The following is a 23,962-nucleotide window of genomic DNA, read 5'->3' on the forward strand; positions in this document are numbered from 1 at the left end:
ACCTCAACACTCCCCGGGACTTCTTTGCGATAGTTTTTAAAACTTTTCATTCCTTCATTCTGAAAACAGAAAGGCTCCCTTTTAAAATTGCGCTTCTCTTTAAAAATGTGCCCCAGATTTTCTTGTCTCAGGAATGTTGGCCTTCTGATCATAAATAGTGTATATCGCTTTCAAATGAATGTTGATTTTGATTTATTGAGACTGAAATGGACGCTGTTACAAAGTTATGCGAAGGTGGGTTCTACTCCTGTCATCAAGCATTCATTCCCTCCGGCTCTAGGAAGCTTTCTCCGACCAAGCCAGACACCCGCACGGTGGATGGCACGATTGTTATGTTTATATCATTGTTAATTCTCACTCTAGGGTATTTTTCCCGTTGCTTTTTCAGAAAGAGTGGAAGAGGGAGAGACAGAGAAGCATCGATGTGAGAGAGACACATCGATTGGTTGCCTCCCACACGAGTCCCAACCGGGGCTGGGCTTCGAGCCTGCAACCAGGTTCGTGCCCTTGGCTGGAATCGAACCTGAGACCCTTCAGTCCTCGGGCCGATGCCCCACCCACTGAGCCACACCGGCCGGGGCTGTTATGTGTATTAAAATCCTGAGCAGACCAGTGGTCACAGTGCTGTGTTGCTCACTCTGCAAGATGCAGGACAAACGAGGGCCCTTCTCAAGCTGCTCAGACGGGTCCCTGTAACCAGGAGACAGTGCAGGTTACAGAAAGAGCGTGCATTTTCGGAAGCCCAGTTACTTAATAATTTCACCGCTGAACCTTCTTCTCAACTAGGCTCTGAGCTTGGCCTTCAATGCCCGCCCCTGTCAGGCCTGCACTGCCCAGTTTTAGCAAGAACCTGTCAGTTTAGAGAGAATCCCCACCTTAGATATCTGATCAGCCTCGGTACCTGATCAAGTTCCTTTACCCTTCGCCATCCCTGGGGTGGCATGTGCTCACCTGGGCCAGCCTTCAGGGAGGATCCTGCAAGGTCAGTTTAGCCAGAACCCCCCCAACCCCTGATGTTTCTTCTTAGTAACTTTCTATCTACGGCTCTCCCCCTTTCTGCTCCTTGGCTCTAAGCCCCCGCTTGTCCCTGCTGTATTTGGAATTGACCCCTATTCTCTACTGAGGTGTCTGTCCCTGTTGCAACGGCTCCTGAATAAAATGTCTCACCGCTTTAAGGCCCGCCAGGCTCAGGCTTCTCTTTGACAATCTCTCCAAGGTATCAGAGAAAAGACTAGCTCCCCTGAGGGACAGGATTACTATTAGCACCGGGAAAAACCGAGATGGCATATTCCACTCCGCAGGAGCCAAATCCGTATCAGCCACTCAAAACATGCTATCTCTTTTCTTGCTTGTACTTAAAATATACGTCCTAACACCCTGGCCCTAGAGGTGCAGTGACATAGGCCGTGGGGCACTGGGCTGCGGGACAAGGGGAAACGCATTTCGATGGATGTGTCGCTCTAGGTGCCGGAGGCCTCTCTGCCCGGACGACCAGGTGTGAACAGGAAACTGAATTCTGGCCCCTTTGCAGTTGGCTCCCAGGCCCTCTGCGTGGCCCCCGTGTCTCGGACCCACCGTCCCAAAGGGAAGACAATATACTCACCCTCCCTGCGCGGTGTGTTTGAGAAGAAGGATCTGATTCGTGTTTTAAAGGTCACTGAATACATAACAGCTAGATAGCTGAAGCCAAATACCATGTTCATCAGTGAAACAGGGAAGTTTAGCAGCCTTCATCTGTTCCCATTTTAAATTTACCCCAGTATGTAAATGAGGGAATTTAAAAAAGCATCAGGCAAGGATCGGAGCTAGGTGTGAGGAAAGCACAATCGGGAGGCGAATTTGTGACTGAAGCGTAAGAGTTTGCCAAATGGGCTGTACTTAGATTTTACTACTAACCCGAGTTTATGCAAAGCCAATAGAAAGATCCCAATTATTGTTAAATACCCAGAGTAGAAATTTGCTGCTAAACTGCTGTGTAGTATCGGTCTCAGGTTGGCTCTTATAAACAGCTGATTTTATGAGCTCAAATCATCACAGGGATACCACGCACAACGCTGAACTTTAAACACACAGTCCCAGTCACAGACAGAGTCTGAAGGAAAGGAAGGAACCAAGTACAGTTTGGATTAGAGACTGAATTACCTGATTGAAAAAAAATATTTTGCTGTAGTGGAGGGAATCCACTGAGCCAGGCTCAGCCAGTTATTCTACCAACTTAACATCTGAAACTACGATTGATGGCAAATGATATAACCTGATCATTCTGAACAGGATTTTCTTACGTCCAGAACATTCACACTCTAATCAGACATGTACAGAGACGGGTTTGTGATTCACACCTCGGAGCTCTCAGTGGGCCAATATGTTACACTGAGACAGGCCTACTATTTGAGCAACACCCTGCCTGGTTTCTACAGAACAAACTACCATCAAAAACAAAATGAACCGTATTAAACGAAGCCAAAGGGAAAGTCAAATTCAAGAATATTGCATATCCTCTAACCCAAGAGACAGGAGACCTGGCCTTTTATACCTCGCTGAGCCTGCAGACCTGGCCCGGGGCCTCCGGCCAGCCAAGGAGAGTGTAACTTAGAGTCGGAGATGGCCTTGGTGACCAGAGTCCAGCCTGGGAGGAAAGGAGACAGATGTCCACGCTGGTGTCAAACCAAACCCTGCCTCAAGGCCAATTTTTTCACAAGGCTGAGCGTAAACCCCAGTCTGAATTCCCATACGAGGGGTGAGGAATCTGTGATCCCCAGAACATGAGAAAGCAAAGAATTTCAAAGTTGCGGGAAGGGGAGAAGCAGAGAGGGGAAAAGTTCGAGTGAAAACATGGCCTGGAGAGGACTTTGAAGGAGAGACCTGTTTATTGATGGAGACAGTTGCAGTAGTCCTAAGGGATGTATGGTATAAAGGGTCTCAATGCCCTCAAAGGCCATGCTGATCAGCAGGCGTCAGAGCCTATGAAGTCTTTCTGCGAGCTCAGGGAGACGCTGAGTTCCACACACAAATTGGCACCGGGAAAAATCCGAGTCCACATGTGTGGGATACAAAGCTAGAGTGTGAAGAAGATATGATATTTTGGGTAGATATCTATACAGCTATATCTATATCTATAATCTATCTCTTTTTTGCAAAAACATGGAGTCACGTAATATACACCACTTTTATCCTATTTCCCCTTGGAGATACATTTTAAACATTTGCCATGTCAATAAACACTTTTCTTACGACAAGTGCTTTTATTGATTTTATTGAAATTTTAGAATTCTATTGGAGGGAGTTTATGTAGCCTGTTTATGTAATGAATCTCCTGGTGTTAGACATTTTGATGATATAATGTTTTGGTTTATTTTCAATGTTCTTCTCTTAGGAATAATCCTGCTTGAAGTCCTAATTGGTAGGATTGGCCCAAGAGAAGTGTCATTACACTTATTACAAGCTATTTTATTATCTCCTTAGGTGTCCTTCTGTAAGGGAGGACTCTGTACCTAGCACCAAGGACAGCGCTAGGTATGTGGAGATGGTACCGCAGGGAGAGGGGATCGGCTGCGAGGTGAGGGAGGCTATCCATTGGCAATGTTTCCGAGTTGATAAGTCAGACACAATTTCCTTTCTGATAGAATTCTTGACACCCATTTCTTGGGATTTAAAGTACTTAGAGTAAAAACTATAAGCCTAGTTAAAATGGCCTTAGATATAAGCAATATGTACGTTTGAAAATTAAAATGTAGTCCTGCTTTAGGGAAAAATTAAACCAAATGAAGATATGAAGACATGACCAGCATATGTCATTTTAAAATCATTGGCTTTTAAGGCATTCTGCAGGTTCAGTCCCAGAGAGATGAAACAATGTCCCTGGGATTTAGATCAAAGAAACAGGTACTAACAGTAAGAGGGGAAATTACTTGATACTAGCCAATTTGACCTCCTAAGTAGTTCTCCAACCCACCCCTCCTCTCCACCTCTATTTGGAGCACTAGTCATTTCCCATCTACTTTCCCTGTCTGGCTCCCTTAGAATCCATCCTTCATGCTGCCGCCAGAGTGAGCTATTTGAAATGCAAATCCGCTGTGGTGCCCTGTTTAAAATCCTCTATTGGCTCCCCATCCTTCAGGGTAAAGAGCCCTGGAGAGGATCCCCAGCGCACCCCTGCTCCCCACCAACCCTGACCTGTTCGTAGCTCCTGCACCACGCGAGCTCACTTCTCTCTCCAGAGCTTTCCTCCAGGTCTCTCTGCCCAGCACGCAGCCTCGCCCAGCCTCGGAAGTCAAGTCCTGGCCTCCTTTCCTCCTCGAAGTTCCCCGGCATCTCCCAGGCTGGATTTGTGCCTCTCCTTAGTGATCCTGGGCTGTTACCTGCGTATCCTAAAATCTTTACTCCGTGGGTCTGGCGGGGCTGGAGTGAGGGCTCTACACCTCTCGCTCCCATGAACAAGAAAGAATCGTGGAGCTCGGTGATTGTTTAATATGTTTTCTCTAGCTCTGGGTCCTGCAGGGATAGGGGCTCGGTCACTTTTGCCTGTTTTTTGTTTTGAATGGACCAAACCATACTATGACTTTAAAAGGGTTGAAAAGTAGCTGATAAAGCCAGGTAATCCAAATCCCAACGAGTTGATGGAAAGACTGAGCACACATATGGAATTGGCATACATTAACCCTAACCATGAGCTTGCAGCTTTGAAACGAAAACAATTCCATTTCCTAGAGAATTATTCATGAACTCCACATAGTTGTACCTATCGGGAACTTCCGAGATGAGACGTTCACACTGAAGACCTCGCAGATTAATGAGAGGACATACAATGCCGCGGATACAGTGCACTAAGTGCTGGAAAACAGAAACCTAGAAACAAGAGAGGAGCTAACTGGAATGGGGCCTACCAGCCCCCCAAATCTTACCCTGAAACTGGCTCTCATGTGAGCTTTCTGGAGATCAGATCCAAACACATCTCCTTGGGGTCACTCACTCCACGCTGAAGTGGGAGATTCAGCACCCCGAGATGGGAGTGTGGACGTGAGGGGAAAGGGCCAGGGAGGCTCCTGGTCTCTGCTCATCTACAGTCTCTTAGGGCTCCCTGCTCTGGAAAAAGACCCAAAACAGTCCCGGGTCCTCTGATGCAGCCAGATAACCCTGCAGGTGAACACTGACATTAATTCAAAATGAGAAATACGGAACACAACACTAGCTCGATGTTCCAGGGGCCACGTGGACAAGCTGGAGCACTTTGGGACGTGGGTCACAGAAATGATTAGCATAAGGTGGGAGAGACACAGGGGTATATTCTGAACAAGAATGGCGATCTTTCCAAGGGCCGTCCTGCCCGGCCATGTCAAGGAAGAGACATGTTTCCCAGCCTCAGTTTTATATTATCTCCTTTGTCTGCGATACAGAAATCACTAGCGTTATGTAAAATGTCAAATTGAGCTGATTAAAAAAAACACAAACTCATACAAAATTCGCAACTCAACAATCTTTCTTTAATATATCAGGCCACTGGGGAAAGCAAAAGCTTAGAAACTGTATAACTCATTCCAAATACATAACTCATTCCAAATGACTGTCATAAAACTCGTACAGTCAAAGTCATTTATGTAACTGCTAACAACCTTAACTAGCAGCTCCATTAAACACGACCTACGGACCTTGCAAAATAAGGACCAGCTAATAACACAACGAGCGGTTAAGTGGCCTAAATAGAGGGAGCGGCCATTCTGGTCTTAATGAGATCGAAGCATATTTAATAGTTGTGATGAATATTTATTGAGTGCTCACTGGATGCAAATCACTATACAATAAAACTTTAGACTTATATTACTTAATGATAGTAATTAGACCCACATATATTGAGTGGTTTTCCCAAATGTGAAGACACAGACAAGTGGTTGTAAAATTATTTTTTTAAAGTTGTACATACGCACCAACCTCTGGCTGGTCTCATTATTTTTTCCCTTCTACAGCTTTGAGAGACTGGGAAAGATTAGAAGGAAAGAAAGGTCATGTACTCATTGATTAAGTGCCTGGCACTGGGTTACAGCGAGAGAGACAGAGTGACCAGGGTGTTTCCTGTGTTTAAGGGGCTCCTGGGCTGAAGAGCCAGACATTCCAGGAATACTCGTGAGGCCCTGAGCGCTTGATCAAAGCCTTGTCTGAACAAAGGGTCCTGCAGAGGCTGGCGTTAAGGAAGGCTTCCCTGAGGAGGTGACAGCTGACCTGGCTCTTGAAATACGAGGGCTCCCGGCAGAGAAGGGACAGGCATCCCGGGCTCCGGGAAGCACTGGCCAGGGCGCCTGGACTGAATTCTCCAAGGCAAGGGTTAAGTAGGGCGCATCTTTTTAATCTCTGAGCCTAGCTCAGGTCCCTGCTACCTGTTGGCACTCAGCAGATTCCTGAGCAGTGTGTATAAACAGTGAATGAATTTTTTTAAAAAAATGGGAGAAAATTCATGGACATGGACAATGGTGTGGTGACTGGGGGGCGAAGGAAGCGGAAGGAGGTGGAGGAGGGGTTTGGGGGCCTCAGTGGTGACGGATGGAGACTGGACTTGGGGTGTGCAGGTGATAACAGTGTACAAGTGATGTGTTGTAAACGTGTGCACCTGAAACCTGTATAATTTTGTTAGCCAGTGTCAGGCCGATAAATTCAACAAAAAACAGTGAATAAACCAATTAATAAACGAACAAACACCAATCTTCTTTCTCTATATATTCAGAAATGATGCTACAGCCCTTAGAAAATGGAAGCCCAAAACAACAACAAAACTGGCCTTTGGTGAGCCCACAAACTGGGGGAAAACAGGTCTTTACTCTCTGCTCATCAGAGCCAGGTGGGGGTAACAGGCAGCCCAGGGCTCCAGGGCCTGTTCCTCCCTAAATCCATTCCTTGACGCAGTCCCAGGGGCCTGGATCCGTCGCGCGTCAAGTTTCACCTGCAGGTAACAGACGCGCATTGTTGGCAGCGGGGGTGTGAGCAACGGCTCCGGCCACGAGCAGCCCTTCCTGCCTCGGGGTTGGAAAGCATGGACTTGGAATCAGGCCTCACACTACAGTAGAAAGGAAGCAAAGTGAAAATAAAAACCAGGGCTGAAGGGAGGAGAGGGGATCACAGAGCGGGGGAAACCATCCGGGTCCCCACGAAGCGCCACAGCGGGTCACTTCCACACTGAGCGTGGTGATGTCTCCAAAGACATCCCTGCAGGGCCACATCCTCATACCCTTGCCTGTAAAGTTTTAGGTGTTTGCAAATATTATTTATGTATATTATTATTTTAATTAAAGGCAACTGAAACTTTAAAATTGAGTAATTTCTAAGGCTTCTCAAGGCTTTTACTATATGAATGAGTGTTCAGACCCTCCGAAGAGTGGATAGCTTATACAATATGTCCCCAGACTAAAACATCCTGCAGTCCTTTCTCAAAGACCATTTTGCAGGACTGATTGTCCATGGAATACGCGTGGGAACTGCCAGCCCCTGTGGGCCACAGCAAACGTGGCTGGGAGGGGGGGGGGCGAGGTGCTAGCATCGCACGTGCTTGTGGTAAAGCAGCTGTGTGCTATAATCGTCATCCTGATAAATACTATGACCTACTTAAGAAAAGAGAACTGATGCTCGGACCGAAAATTAAAATAAATAAAAGGAGAAATGGAAGGGCTATATTCGCCCAATTTAGAGAGAGGGTAGCTGTTCATCACTTGTCAGTGTGTTCATTCCTTGATTAGGAAAGAGACTTCATGCATTCATAGCACCCTTTCAAAACCAGGCAGGGGTTTTTATCCAAAAATTCATCTCAACCCATTTGGAAACCATCTGCATCTTCAGTAGCATTTTCCCTAAGAAAGCAGTCCTTCCAGGACTTTAAGCAAGGAGTAGGTCAGCTCCCTGAAGAGGGCCCCGAACATCCCCAGCTGAGGGGCAGGCCACCTGGAAATTACACGAGGGGCGATTCTCTGGGCTGAACCGTGGCCACCGCTGTGGCTGCCAAGCAGTGGCGGAAGGTCTGCTTGGCCTAAGAAGGCTCCACTGGCCCAGCTCGGGGCGGGGGAGAGAAAGCAAAAAGGAACAAAGACAGACATCCCCTTTCTTCTGTCCCCAGGTCTCTCTTCGGTATGAAAAGAAAAATTGTGCATGGAGAATGCAATGCAGAGGCTTCTTATAAAACTAGTTGGGATGCTATCCGTCTCCATCTGCCTGACTCTGGAGCTCCTCCCAAGGCCCAGCAGAAGCTCTCTGGACAGACGGCCTCTTACCCTGGTCACCTAATGAACCAACACTTTCCTTTTCTGTTCCACGGACTGAACGATGTCCAGGGTACACTCAGTACTGATGGCCACTGACGGCCACTCTCCAGCCCACTGGGCACAGCTGCTCCCGCCCGTTGCACTTCCCAAGGTCGCCGTGTCTCTTCCCAAACCTGTTCACGCTGCTTACATAAGCACAATTAATTTTTAGTGAACTTGGAGACACGATTGTTAAAAAAAGAGTTTGCTGAGTCTATGAGAACAAAGTAGAATAATTTAGAGTCAACAACGCTGAGCTTTTGAAAAGGCTGTTAAGTTAGGTGTGCGTGAAATGGCCAGAAGACTGGGCGGAGCGGGGTCCATAGAATGTGAATCTCGCGTGGAGGCTGCTTCCTTCTCAAGCGTCTGTGTCCTCAGCTGGTTTAGAGGAACCAAAAGATGCAGTTTCGGTGGGGTTTCCTAGGGACAATGAGGGGCACTCCAAATCAAGTGATCCGGCCACAGGGGAAATGCCTTAGCCCAACACCTACGTCACATAAGCCTTGCTAGGATTTCCTGACCTTTTCAATTAACCGTCCAGCTTCTGGCCTTGAGCTTACGGGGTAAGACAGTTTCTGCTGAGCATCTGATTATTTATCTGCACGTAACAATTTCCCTCTGATTATTAGTACCAGGCCACCTCCCTATTTCTGGGTACACATACATGAGTGGGTGGGAACAGTAGCAAACACTAGGCCAGAAGTCAGAAAGCACAGATTAAGGCTTGCGTCACCTTACCTCTTTGTGCCTCTGTTTCCTCAACTATGAAGTGTCCGTGCTGGGGGTAAGGACAGAGGGTGAGGGGTGGGTGGTAAGAGGAGCTGGACTCTATAATCTTCCAGGTCTCTTCTGACTCTTTAAAATGCCATTCAATATCAATTCATTGTTAATATTAAGAGTAAGTAATTTCCTTGAGTAAAGTACAGTTATTCAGAAATTTTAGTTACAAAGAATATATGTGATGAAAATAAGACTTAAGTTACCAACATAACATTGATCAATTAATATCTTTATAATCCAAAAAGAGGAAAAGAGTCTCCAAGATGTTACCTCTCAAATGTTTAGTCTTTCTATAATAAAAACTTTTGCAAGAAACTATTCTTATTAATTTACTATTCCAAAGTAGATTACAAAGCTGCAGTTCTGGGAATAGTATGCAATATAAAATTGTTTAAATAATTTCCTGTATTAATTTTGCAACTACAAAGCTACAATTACTGATCGGAGAAAATTATTCAGTTCTGAATAATTATAAAGTTCAAAATTATAAAATTACAAAATTATTCAATGCTGAAATTACAAAGTTCAGGAAATCTTTAGCTCTGCAGCAGAACTAAAATGAAAAACTAAGCTCAAGACTCAATTTAAGTCACAAGTGAATTTCTTTAACAACCATGAGGCTTGACAAAAATATGTGTTTCTAGATAAAGAGAAAATTGTTAAGAGCACTGCCTGACGTATTGTTTTGATATTTCTTTCATTTTAATGATGAGAATGGTGCCTGAATTACTCTTTGTGCCACAAAAATTACACAACTAAACTCAGATACAGAGATAAGAGATCTCGATCTAAGTACGTATCTTTTAAAACACCCATTTGCCATTTGTGAACGAGAAAAGGTGGCAGCTCGACGTTCAGTTTATATGCTGCCTTGGAGCCGATATCAATTTCAAGTTTTCCTTTACGATTCAGCTATTCCAAGAGTCTGAGAATATTTCATTAAAAATTAATGTGTTACCCACACAAATGGCAAATATTGAGAAATAAGAATATAAATACAAAATAATAAAAATAGCAAGTGTGCTGACACTGAGGCGGAAGGCGGGGGGGAGGGGGGGGGAGATTTCAAACATCCGGTTTCTATTCTGCACCGTTTATAGAAACAGCCAGACTCAGCCAGCGGAAGCCAACTCCATTCCCGGGCTCCGGCAGGATTTGTTTTCCATCTCGTCATTATTTTTACTATGTTCCCCCTAACAGTATTCCCTGGTGGACAATACCGGTTTCATTGAGAGCTCACGCGTGAGAGCTGAGGGGGGTGGGGGGCCCATTCTTGCAGCCTGGCTGCCTTGGGAGCCCCCTGGCTGGGGGCCCGAAGCTTTCCCAGGAACTCTTGGGCACAAAGGGACACAGCCATGGCAACCTCACCCCCACCCTGCGCATCCTCCCCAGCCCCTCTGAAGGAGCACTAGGTACCTGGTCTCCTTCACAAAGGTGTCGCCCCCTAACTGTCACCGGGCACCCCCTTTGCTCCTTTATGAAGAGGGATTGCACCCAAAAGCAAGCTACTACTACCTTCTTCCATCTCAACCCTTTCCATTGAAATGTCGCTGAGAGAAAGCCATGCTCCTCGCTAAACATGAAGCCACGGACACACACTTGTCCCTCCATCCAAAAAACACACAACAGAGTCCCCCCTACACCAAAGAGAAAGAGGGAACTAGTTTGAAAATATGAAAGATTTGTTTATGCCAGCTATAAAAACATCCCTTTGCATCAAAATGAGTGTCCCTCTTTATTGCCCACTGATTGTTTTCTATAGAATTTAAATTGTACATGAAATTATAATCGGGCCTTGTTTAATGTAAATTGATTGTCTCAATTATTAGGAAATGGATTTGAATTTTAATGGACTATTTTGCTGGAGATGCGCCAAGCAAACCAGCAGAAACTCGAGTCGCACTAACTGTTAGAGGTACACAGCCAAACACTTTTGTGAAGCAGGGGGGGGACTGTGTCTCTCGGGGCTGACCCTAATGTGGTCCAGAGCCGTTAGCAAGCTTTTTCTTTGTGAACAAGAAATCAGCTGCTAACTTTCCATGTTGGAAGATTCTGTGACAGTGACGCTGTAATGTAGTTTTTCTCTCTAAAAAAAAAAAAAAAAGGTAAGATCCACATACTAGCAGAAAGGACTTTGTGGCTTTTTTTAAAAAAAAAGTTCTTTCTACAGATGAGGCTCTCTGTGAAAATCATGGCTTTACTTGGAAGGTAGAATGGGCGTAAAACCCGGCAGCAGTGTGTCATGGGCACAAGGACACACTTGAGTGTGACATTTGAAAGTCTGAGGGGGGGCTGCGGACACACCCCAGCGGCCTGCCCCGTCTTCACTGCCTGACATGCCTCCTTTATATAAACCCAGGGCCTGTGAAGTCGAGCGGGTCTCCTCCGAACTTCCCATCAGGGCCCGCCAGGCCTCAGCCACTTTGCTCTCCAGATGGTTGCAACGTTTTTATAGTTAAATTACATCCAGTGTCGCCGGAGGTAGAGACACACATCTGCCCGACACTGCCAGCCTTCTAGCATCTTTTTCTCAAACCCTCCGTCTCAGGAAGAACAGTGGATGCAGATGTAAAATAACCTCTGGGTATAACATGATAAACTATTTACTATACAGACAAATTTATGCATCAGCCAAACACTGTCATAAGTTTACTGTAACCGCTCTCTACTTGAGATATTTTAGGCATTGAAAATACAAGGTTTTATTCATTTCGATCCTTACAGAGCCTCTTTTTCCCCCCCCAATGGAAACTGGAAGTATTATCTAGACATATACATACAGATGTTATATACAGAGTATAAATTAAGATGTGGGGCCATGAATAAAAATTTCTTCTATTCATCCAACTTTTCTGAATGAATTTCTATGACGCGAAGGAATCAAGCTGATTAGATGGCATTTATTTTTATAACCAAGTTCAGAAAGGACAAGAAATTATGACCAACTACAGTTTGGATTGATTTCGTCCTAAGGGCTGATCTGAGTTGTGTAAAACCATCTCAATGTTAAGATAGTTCAATTCAGCAGCTTCGTGTCGTCAGTCAATGGCTTTTATGTATATAATTTAGATAATAAATTAATACAAGAAAGAAAAAAGCTATGGGAAACTGTATAACTGTATAACCTGCTTATTTAATGGATGCATTTGAACATGGCCAACACTCAGCACTCGGGCTCATCCCAAACTCAGACCATCTCAACCACAAACCTGCTGCTTTTGAGTTCTCAGTAAGTGGCACCACTATGCATCCATTGCTCATGTCAGAAATGCGGGCGTTGTCCTTGATATGTCCCCATTCTCCACCCAACATAGGCAATCAGTTATTAAGTCCTGTTGATCACACTTCCGAAACAGTTCTCCCATCTGTTTACTTGCTCGAAGCAGCACCACTGGGAAGAACCAGAGGGTTTGGAGCCCAATCCTGACTCTAGCAATATTGTCAGTACAAACTCTGATTAGATATTTGACCTTCTTAGGTTTACTACCTGTTTTATCTTACAAAAAACACATAGAACCTAATTTCTAGAGAAGTTTTGAAATTCCTCCATATTACATTACCAGCATACACCTTCAAGGTGGGTGGTTTTCCTAGTGTTCTATAAGAAATCTAATTCTACGTATTTAGGGACTAGTAAAGGGGGGTGTGCTCTCCTCTCTGTATTATAAGAACAGCCTAAGTGGAGAAAGCCTAAATACATACAAGTATTAGAGTCTGAGCATGTCCCTTAGGGAGTGTAGTGACCATGAATTCTATTTACTGCACAGCAATTCCCATTCTGTTTATGAACCAAACATATTCAATATATATAATCAGGTGATTATTAAAGCTCTATTACCTTTGCTTCATAATCTCATGGAGTCTCCCATGTTGGACGCACTGTTCCTCCAATTCATCATTTCTTTTCTGTAACTTTTTCAGTTTTTCGTATGTATACCTTTTTTCTTGACCTAGCTGAGCTATTTCGGATCTGGAGAAGTGAAAACAGAAATCATAGACGTTAAAGGTTCTTACTAGAGCGTGTTTTAACTGTATAATCTTAACATTGTCTGAAACTCCATGTTTAAACATAACAGTGTAAATAAAAATGTTATGTAAAATAAAATATTTCCGAAATTGCAAAATATCTAGTAGAGGGATGTATATTGTAGGGACTCAAGTGGACCCTACAAGTGGTTAATTTATTTCTATAACACAGAGCAGTTTCTTTTAATTGCCATAGCTAGTTTAATGGCACATGATCAAAATCATATAGTTCTAAAAGGAATAATAATAAAAAATGGCAGTCCTCTGCCCCTTGACTTCCCATCCAGCTGAGCAGTGACAAATACTTTTAATTTTCAAAAGCTATTTCTTCTGGTATTTATCTCTGTATTTCTTAATTTGCTTATATCAATACCTCATATTCCATCAATGAAAAAATTTCTACTGATTCATTATGGTAAATGAAGATTAAACTCTTTTATATGCCCTCTTCTCCCGTCTCCACCTTGTTGATGTAATTATTAGCATTTCAGCTTGTAGTTAAATCATTATTAGTATTTATGTTACAATGACTACCTAAGTATTGGTCCTTGCTAAGTGATATACTATGATTACATTTGCATTTGTGTACATTTATTTTCCCCAAAGGAGTGGGCTTTAGTGAAAGAGTGATTGAGCAGCAAGTCATCTTTTCCTGTGGGAGATTCCCGATATAAGTATCTGTAATTCTTTCCACTGTGGCCATTCTGTTTCTCAAGAGAAGGCACCTCCAGTTTCCTTCTTAATGTGTACACCCCGACCGTCTGTGGCCTAGGAGGGCTAGGGATCTCACCTTTCAGAATGCAGACTTTCTAAAAATCCTCTATTCTAACTTCATTGTCCCTATTTTAACCAGAGCCTGCTGGTTAAATCTCTTCAGAGAGGAAACTCCTAGTTTTCTGGGCAGAAGAGTGACAGTCACCTGGCTGCATGGGGTGGGGGTGAAACTGTCAATTTTGGTTTCAGTCCTATGTACCATTCCTGCCTTCCAAGGTTTTCTGGAATCCTGAGAGCAGATCGTCTTGCTTCAGTAGACACCTCAGATCACCTTCCTCTAATTTGCTATGTCAGGTACCATTCCCCCAACCTTCTTTCTGTCTCCACATACTTCATTTGGGATTGTAGATTTCTACTCTGGTGATGGCTTGTGTCCCCCGGGAAGTTTGTTACCCTTTCAGTGTCTTGGATGACTCTTAAAATTGGAAGATCAGAAATTTGAAGAAAAAAATTCCGTAAGCCAAGTTAGGAAAAAATGCAGAAGAATAATGATCTGTTCTTAGGTACTTTCCCAGAATAAAAGTCACTTTTAAAAAAGAAAAATCACAAGGGAAACATGTTTTATAATATAAAAATTTTTCACAAAAAATTCATAATGTTCCTTGTAGCACTGTTTCCTGCAGCAACCTTGCTCTGCAACGCAATGTCTGGAAACTTAATCTGGAAATTTGTCAGTAGAAGACTGGTATCCTTGGCCTTCTTTTAATTAAACATTGCACACACTGCCACCATATCTTCATGATCTACTGCCTCACAGGTTAGAAATGAGAGTTTAAAACCCTTGCATATTAAAATATGAGTAGTTAATAATTGGCTTGTTTCTTGAAGTTTAAGTAAGACTTGCTGTAAAATCATTTCTGTCCAAAAAAAGGATTCCTCCATTAGGTGAGAGAGCTTGTTCTTCCTGGTCAAGAAAAGCTTTAAATTTGCTAAGGGAATTCATCCCAAAGACCAAGCTGCTTCACATGGATGAAGTGATCTCCCACTTCACCTCAGTTCTCATTTTGTTTTCACCTTGGTTCAAGGGTCACATCAAAGGAAGCTTGCCCTGATTAATACCTGGCAGTTCTCAATAAGTCAGCACATTTTCTGAAACTACCTCTAGCTTTTATGCATGCATTAGCCTATAATTTATTCCTTGGGGCTGTGCTCTGTGCCTCAGCTTTCTTACTAGATTGTACATGAGGGCATGGATTATCTCATTTTCAAGCTCAGATCAAACACTCAATCTACATTTGCTTCTCCTAATAAGAATTTACCTAAATCAGTTAATAATGACTTATGTTTCTCCTTTCAAAATCACACACAGTATAAAAGAATTTAGGGGCAGCTCTCTAAGAAATTGTTAATTTAGTATTCTTCCAAGATTAGTATCTCCTATCACAATATGCACTGTGCACTAAAATAAAATTCTGAAAGGACAAAAAAATTTCTTAAGCCAAATTAGGAAAAAAATGCAGAAGAATAATTATCTGTTCTTAGGTACTTTCCCAGAATAAAAGTCACTTTTAAAAAAGAAAAATCACAAGAGAGACATGTTTTATAATATAAAAATTTTTCACAAAAAATTCATAATGTTCCTTGTAGCACAGTTTCCTGAAGCAACCTTGCTCTGCAACGCAATGTCTGGAAACTTAACCTGGAAATTTGTCAGTAGAAGACTGGTTACATTACTTACACATAGGAATATCAGGATGCTATTCTGATAATGTGGCTATCTGTTGGTGTTATTTATTGACCTAAAAATAGGATGCTGAGCCCTGGCCGGTGTGGCTCAGTTGGTTGAGCATTGTCCCATGTACCAAGAGGTCACTGGTTCGATTCCTGGTCAGGGCACCTGCCCGGGTTTCAGGGTTGATCCCCAATCAGGGGCATGCAGGAGGCAGCTGATCAATGTTCTGCTCTCACATCAATGTTTCTCTCTCTCTCTCACTCTTATCTCTCTCTAAAATCAATAAAAACATTAAAAAAATATGTTAAGACAGGAATTTCGCTTTATAATTTTAAAAAATTTTGACACGTATACCACATTAATATGGTTTATCTCTTAAGTGTCAGGATTAGGAATTAAATTTGTTTTTCTTTTTCCATATTTTTTGAATTTTTACAATGGACCTGTATTTAAAAGAAAAAATAAAGTCACTGATTTTTAAAATTCATAAAAGCAAAAAGAATTGAGAGCAAATTTTTGCAAATTAACGAAAACTGGAAAAAAATGAAACAAATGAAGATCAGGGGTGTTATTTAATAAAGCGCCATCCCCACTCTCCATGATATTCCAATTTTAAAAAATACAAGGGATATGAAAAATATTCAGAGGAAGAAACAAATGGCCAATAAACATTTATAAAGTATTCAATTTTGCTATTATTCAGAGAAGTTCATAATAAAACCAGATTACAGCCAAACAATTACTGCATGCCTACTCCATGCCAGATATCCTTCACATTAATGATCTCAAGGAATCCTACAGTGTAAATGTTGATTTCCTTTTCTCTGTGAGGTAAACATCAGGTGTAATGATTCGCCCAAAATCCCCCAAATGGTCATTAGCCAAGTCCAGGCACCAACTCGGGCCTGTCCAACCCCACAGGGGCTGTTCTGCCCACTGTGCAACATTGCCTCGCACTTTTTTATTTAATCTCCCACTTCTATTCGTCATATACTGATATGTGTACATATAAACCATGAGCAGAATTTAGCTTAGTACTCGAACAAAGTAATTTGAACGAATAGTCTTAGAAGGGCTCATAGTCTTTGGACCAGTAATCCCCTTTTAGGCATCTCCACTCCTGGAATCATCAAAAATTCAGATGTATGTACAAAATTATTATTTATCGTTCGTAACAGTTAAAAATTGGAAACATCTTAAATGTCTTATGCATATAAATGATGCAATTAAAATTAAATTTCCAAAGCATTTAGTGATATAGAACAATGTTCATTAGCTAATATTAAGTAAAAAAGCAGAATGCAAAACTGTATTTATAGGATAATCTCACTCACAATATCAGTGTAGATGACATGCACGTTTACATGCACATAGAAAATGACCGAGAGAAAACATGTCAAAAATTAACAATAGTTAGCTGGATGGTAATGTCACAGGTTAATTCTTTCCTTAATTCATCTTTGTATTTATATCCAAATGCCCTATATTGAGAATGCCTTACTCACAGAATCACAAAAATATAAATGTCCTTTGTACAGTACATATTATTTTCAGGTATTCTACAATATTTTTTTTTTCTGCTTTGCACAGTTTGGGGCTTTTTCTTCTTTTTTTATAATGATAATTTGCCTACCAACTTCCAATGCTGAGTAAAAATTTGATAAACGTCTGAACATCCTGCTGCTGCCTCGAGCCCAGGATACAGTCAATGAAACAGTAGTTTGCAACGTTGCAAGAGTAAACTTGCAAGTTTCTATGTTAGTCTGAGATTTTATCTGTGGCGTGATTATTCTAGTATCATACAGAAGAAGAATCGACTTTAATCCATTTTCATAGAAAATTTAGGCAAATTCTGGCTTAAAGCATGAAGCTTTTCCCTGCTTTTTTATACATCAGCTATATTGTATGATTGCATTTGCATGAAATGTAATATTTTACTACTATCATTAGGATTACAGCAATAATCGCCTTTTAAGAGAAAACATGACCCCTAATTTTTTATTCTTTTAGACTCTGCCTCCTCTTGCAGATTATAATTTTTGTGGCGTTCCAACCTAACATCTATCTAAACATGCAAGGGGAAAAAAGCTAGTTCAACCGGGTGTGTTCTTTACTTCAATTAAACTCACACAGTTGGATACCTAGTGTTGCCAAAACAGTAATATAATTTATACATTATAGTCCACACAGTAAAACTCCACTAAAAGTCATTTAACAATATTTATAACACCATAAAATACAGTGTTAAAATATATGAACTGCAATATGTACCAGAATTATAAAATTTGTTTCCCATCATCAGTGATTAAAACCAGGATCATTGCTCGAGCCTCAATACCCACAACCCTGGTGACAGATTAGAATTCAAATCTTAATGATCAATTTACAATTAACAAGATAGAAGTGAAACAAATTAAACCAACCATTATATATAACGAGACCCAGTGGACTCTCATTGTTCCTCTTAATTACAAAACGCAAATCACAAATCCACAATGGGCCGGGGGAGACATCAATCCACAGCCTAGCAACCCAGAAAGCAACGACGGCGGCCGGCCCAGCAAAGCCACGTCGCCCCGGTTCTGCTCCCCACATGCTGTTCTTTCCACCAAAGACTGTTGAGAGGCTAAGGCCCAGCCTGTGCTGCTCTCCCTCCGCAGCCGAGAGGCTCACTCCCAGCCGGCCCGGCCTTTCTGAGCCCGTCCCAGGCCCCTGGGGTCACCCTGTAAACCCCACTGCAAACAGCTCACTGCTGATGCATCTAAGTGCCTGGCACAGGGAACCCTTCCTCCCCTTCGATAAAGAGGAAATCGCAGGAACACTGAAGGTATTTAAATCCCCCCACTCCCCAAGTTCAAAACCAGCCCTGCCACCGTGGGAAGCTCCTGGGGACAGATGAAAGGAGAGCTAAAGTTTCTAGGAGCTCAAGGAGCACCGGCCAGAATGTCTGCCTGGTGCCAGTGGAAAGGGAAACGCAATGAATTCTCTTGTCTGGTCAAACACGAGCCAGATGAAACGCGCAGGATCGCAGGCAGTTCGTTTTCAGTTTTTAAATGGGATTTACAGGCCCCGGGGTTACGGATGCTGCATGAGCAGCCTGGAAATGCGCAGGGCGCAGAGGGGACAGAGGGGCCTGTGCTAATCACAGGGCTGCCGGGAACAGCAGCCACACAAGCTGCTGCAGTGTCGACTTGGGGAAAACACACACACAACAGACACACGCACACACGAGGGAACCCTTTCTAAACACCTTCCCCGGAGCCCAGCCTGCCAGCTCTCCCAGCCATTCTGCGTGGGCTCCAGGCGAGTGACCAGCTCTGGCAGTAAAGAGAAAGCTTCTCTTAAATGGTATGAATCCAGGGGTTTAGTGTGGGATTTTGCATAACGTGAGAGTCTTGGAGAACTGTCACTAGTAAGAAAAGGGGAGCCATCAAAATGTGCTTTAAGCTGTTGATAAATGAAAAATAAAGTACACCTACTTTGGGGGAAAATTTTACTGTAGAAACGACAAGCAAACCTGGATTAAAAGTACCATGTGGTTTGCCCTGACCGGTGTGGCTCAGTTGGTTGGGCCTCATGCTGTGCAATGGGGTTGGGTTGCCAGTTGGAGTCCCAGGAGGGGCACAAGTGGGGTTTCAGGCTTGATCCCCAGCAGGGGGTGTGCAGGATGTTTTGCTCTCCAATCAATGTTTCTCTCTCTCCCCCTCTCCCTCCCTCTCTCTCTAAAAATCAATAAAAAATATTAAAAACAATCCTTTAGTGCCTGCCACACCCCTCCACTTCCAACCTAAAAAAAAGTACCATGGGGTTTAAATAACTATTTTGGAGACTGAAGTGACGTCCAAATGCCAGTCAAGGCCCTTTGAACGATGCCACCAACGACAACAGCAGCTACTGTGTACTTCTGTGTCCAGCACTGTGCTAGGTCCTCTATTTACACCTGGTATGTGTACCTACGTCTCTCTCTCTAAGTTTCTAATTCACACAACAACCCTGAACATGGTGTTAGAAACTGTGTACAGATGGAGAAGCTGAGGTGTGGAGAGGCTGGGCAGTGTACCCAAGGTTACAAAGCTAAGTGGCAGAGTGGCAAACCTAGTTCTTAACTCCAAAGTGTGTCTTACTGCACATGGCCTGTGTCATCAACAAAGGAACAGGCTGGAAGCAGAGTCAGATCAGGACGGGAGAGGGGGTAGCACCACGCTTGTTTCTTTCATCCATCCATCCATCCATCCATCCATCCATCCATCCATCCATCCACCCACCCACCCACCCACCCATCCATCCATCCATCCATCCATCCATCCATCCACCCACCCATCCACCCATCCACCCATCCACCCACCCACCCACCCACCCACCCATCCATCCATCCATCCATCCATCCATCCATCCATCCATCCACCCATCCACCCATCCATCCATCCACCCACCCACCCACCCATCCATCCATCCATCCATCCATCCATCCATCCATCCATCCATCCACCCATCCACCCATCCATCCATCCATCCATCCATCCACCCATCCACCCATCCACCCACCCACCCACCCACCCATCCACCCATCCACCCATCCACCCACCCACCCATCCATCCACCCACCCACCCACCCATCCATCCATCCATCCATCCATCCATCCACCCACCCATCCATCCATCCATCCATCCATTCAATAAATACATATTGAGAACCATGAGTGTGTCAGATAAAGAGGAACACATTCAATTTATAAAGCGGTGGCCAAGAGCTCAAGGAATCAGAAGCAGGGGGCTGGAGACAACTAGACAGCACAGGGAAAGTTGGTGGATCTGCAGCGGGATGAAGGGGGCCCTGGGAACAGGGCACAGGTAAACCCAGGCTCACAGGTTAACCCTCACTTGCCAAGTATGCCTACTTCTCCATGGGAGTTTAAAGATTGAATTTTTCCCCAAACTTTCCCATCGTGATCACTTTGGCCTGGGTTTTCTTGAGTAGCAGATGTGAAATACAGTACTCACTGTAAGAAAGCCCATAGGCTTTAGAACCAGAAATAGCTGTTAGGACTTGAGCTCTCTCATTTACCAGCCATTTAACACTTTGAGGATTGGTTTCCTCATCTGTAAAAGATTATAATTCCTGTCTCCAGCTATTGTGAGAATTATAAGATATGTACCAAGCACACACTACCCCTCTCTCTCTTATCCACTTCAATTTCCTGAATTATCCCTCCTTAGAAAGCAAGGTAATTAATCAATAATCTATCACAAAGCAATCTTAAAATAAATGTTAACCCCAGATCAACATAATTTTTCTTAAATTATATAATCCAGTTTGATTGTTTCTAACAATTACTTATGTTTGAATCTATGTGAGCCAAATCAAATACTTCTGATTAGAAATAGCTACTATTGATATTTTGAGTCTCTATCATGACAAAATCTGTGGGTTTCCTTGTCAGATTTCCTGAAAATAGCTGGCATTTTTGCGGTGCCGGGAGCTTTCCCCTGACCCAAACAAGATATTTAATTAGTATTTGCTAAGAGGAAGCACATGTCAGAGCGCGTTCTCAGTGGTTATAGGAGCTTCTGCCTTCCTGTGAGCAGAAAGAACTGGATTCCCAAGCCTTCTGATTCCCCCGAAGATTCAGAGATGGGGGTTCTATTGGCTAAGCCAGCTTATTGAGGGGGAACCCAAGCTAGGGCTCAGAATGATCAGATGCTCTTATCCCCTGGGAAATATTTCTGATTGATACCTAAGTCCGTAGGTGTGCTTGCTGAGCCACAGTGCTTGCTCTGTGTAGATCTAAGTGAGTCTCAGAAAAATACAGAAGACAAGATATATGGGTTATTTTTTTCATTGTTATATTGCAATGTGACATTTGCTATCTAGCTAATTATGTGAATGTTGCCTTTTATAGTTCAATTCAAAGGATTCTGTCCAGTAGTAGCATTCATTTATAAGAGGAAACTACTGTTCAAGCAGGTCAAATAAATTTGCCTGAGATTGTATAGCTACTGTCAGAGCTGAGCTGAGATCTCAGGTTTCTTAGAATTTAGAATATAAAAATAATATATTCATTGAGATAACCTAATTAGAAAGTGTGCAGAAAAAAATTCAGTAAGATCCCAATCAGTGAGCTTATAAAAGAGCAGAGTACATATAAAATGCAGGATGGCTATTTTATTAAAATAAAACACTTTTAGAAAGAGAAGGAAAGGGTGGTTTTAGTTTACTTCAAAATATCATCTTTCATTTTTCTGGATACACATTTCATCTATTATAGTTTGACCTAAAGATAGCTTTTGCGTGTTTATAGCTAGAGAACCGCGATTATAGATTAAAATGTTACATGTACAAACATAAGACTTTAAAACTGCTTGACTTATCCACATGTTTATTAAAATAATTGCTATGTTGACATTTGTGTCCTGAAATTTCATAGGTTTCAATCCCAACCATTAAAAAAGTCAAATAACAGTACATAAGCATAATCATGAAACAACACCAAGGTGTCTGCATGGACAACGAAAAGAATGTTCATACAGAGAAAATACCTTCACAGGAAATATACCAACACACACAGTAGCCCCCCTTATCCACGGGGGATATGTTCTAAGGCCCCCAGGGGATGCTTCAAAAAACTGTTTCTTCCTATGACAATCTCTTCTTGTGCCTAATTTATATAAAATTTAACAGTAACTAATAATAAAATTGAATTATAATATATACTATAATAAAAATGATGTGAGTGTGGTCTCTTTTACTTTCCCAGTCTCTCAAAATACCTTATTGTGCTATGCTCTCATTTTCTCTTAAAGGAAGCACTTATGGCTTCTCTATGGCATATCCAAATTGTCAGCATCACTACTTTGGTGCTTTAGGGACATCATTAAGTAAAATAAGGGTGACTTGGGACACATGCCGTGTGATTCCTAGACAGTTGATTTGATAACTGAGATGGCTACTAAGTTTTGTCCAGACAGGGCTGGACAAAGAGATGACTCCCATCCCATGTGGGACAGAGTGGGACACCTCGAGATTTCTCCACACTACTCAGAACTGCATGCAATTTAAAAATTTATGAATTACTTCTAGAATTTTCCATTTAAAATTTTCAGCCCACAGTTGACCTCGATTAACTGAAACTGAAAAGTGAAACTATGAATAAGGGGGGGACTACTGTATCTAATTTTGACATTCAACTATAAAATAGTGGAAATGCTGTGTTTTAGGGGAAAATTACAGAATTTAAGCAAACAGTGTTCTGCAAGTATTACAGAATATCACCTACCTGCTCTTTTGAGAGATTTGTTCCAGTTTCTTGGCTAATGTACAGCACTCTTCCTTTAACTTTGTCAAAAATGTATTCTGGGAGGTCAGCAATGAATACTGTTCATTTTCTAGAAATAACAATAAACCCCCCACCAACATAAGATGTTTATGGTTGTAGCTCGTGGTGCTTCCATATGTAGAGAGGTAAGGGCTAAGACTGCACGCATTTCCCATATGCTGCTAGATCACGTTCAACGTCCTAAGTCCAAGGGCTCCCCTGGCAAGACACTGAGTCTTGTGAGACATTTGTTTCTTGAATAATTACTCACCTGAAACAGTTCTGATCATACCGGCTTGGCGTAGTGTTTTAACATGTTAATAAATTATCCAATACCACAGTGCAGTCACTTATGCGTATAATATCTTGTAATAGGCAAGATATATTTTTATTTTGATAATGTTACTATAAAGTGTCAAAAATTATTATAATCAGATAACTGAAAACTAAGGTATTGAGGAACTCTCTTCTATATTGTAATTCTTGCTTGATGTTTCATATTTGATCACATATTTCATTACCCCCCGCCCCCAATCTTGCTTATACTTTTCTAATTATGAAGGTGAAATATGTAATTTGATTTCACTCTCAACAGTATGAGCATCAATGAAGATTTTGTCCAAGAAATTGAAGAGAGTGTGGTATTTTTACGCAACATAAAATGAAGTGCTGTTAAGATGGTTCTAACTGTTACATAATCTTATCTTGCTCAGATATTCTGCCCAAGTCCATGATCACGAGGATCCTGCTAGCAGTGGGGGCAAACAATAATTTAGCCTATAAATTTCCTCCTTTTTTCGTGAAAAACACTTAATAAGTCTGGTGAATTTTCATTTTTTCTGGCCAGACGCTGGTAGAAGAAAGTCTCTAATAAAAGTGCTGGAGGAAATTACGTGACTCAATGTGACGTTTGCCTTTTTCTAAGTAAAGAGATTATTTAATGAATTTTACATTACATTTCACCTATAGAAATAAGCAGTAATTTTTTTTGCCATGCCATCAAATACAGTCTACATTAAATCCTGTGAAAATTACCTTTCAGTGCAAGGTTTCATAAGGCCCTTTATTTCTCTTCGAATTTAGCAAAAAGCAGAGAGCGTACAAAGCGAAATAAACTAAAG

General features: G+C 42.4%; 1 protein-coding gene across 6 annotated transcripts in view; it reads right to left on the bottom strand.

The window, feature by feature from the left end:
- The window catches only part of SDCCAG8 (SHH signaling and ciliogenesis regulator SDCCAG8), a 157,210-nt gene that overhangs the window by 35,195 nt on the left and 98,053 nt on the right, over positions 1–23,962 (bottom strand). For 4 of the 6 annotated variants that reach the window (XM_081123963.1, XM_081123961.1, XM_081123962.1 and 1 more), the window contains 2 exons: positions 22,803–22,911; positions 12,895–13,026 (listed from right to left, as the gene is read on the bottom strand). In XM_081123963.1, the coding sequence (XP_080980089.1) occupies positions 12,895–13,026; positions 22,803–22,911 (241 nt within the window). The remainder of the gene's footprint in view (positions 1–12,894; positions 13,027–22,802; positions 22,912–23,962) is intronic. The other 2 variants (XR_013997863.1, XM_081123964.1) reach the window with 1 other exon arrangement.

Source organism: Miniopterus schreibersii (assembly GCF_964146895.1).
Source record: "Miniopterus schreibersii genome assembly, chromosome: 21".
NCBI classification, from domain to species: Eukaryota; Metazoa; Chordata; class Mammalia; order Chiroptera; family Miniopteridae; genus Miniopterus; species Miniopterus schreibersii.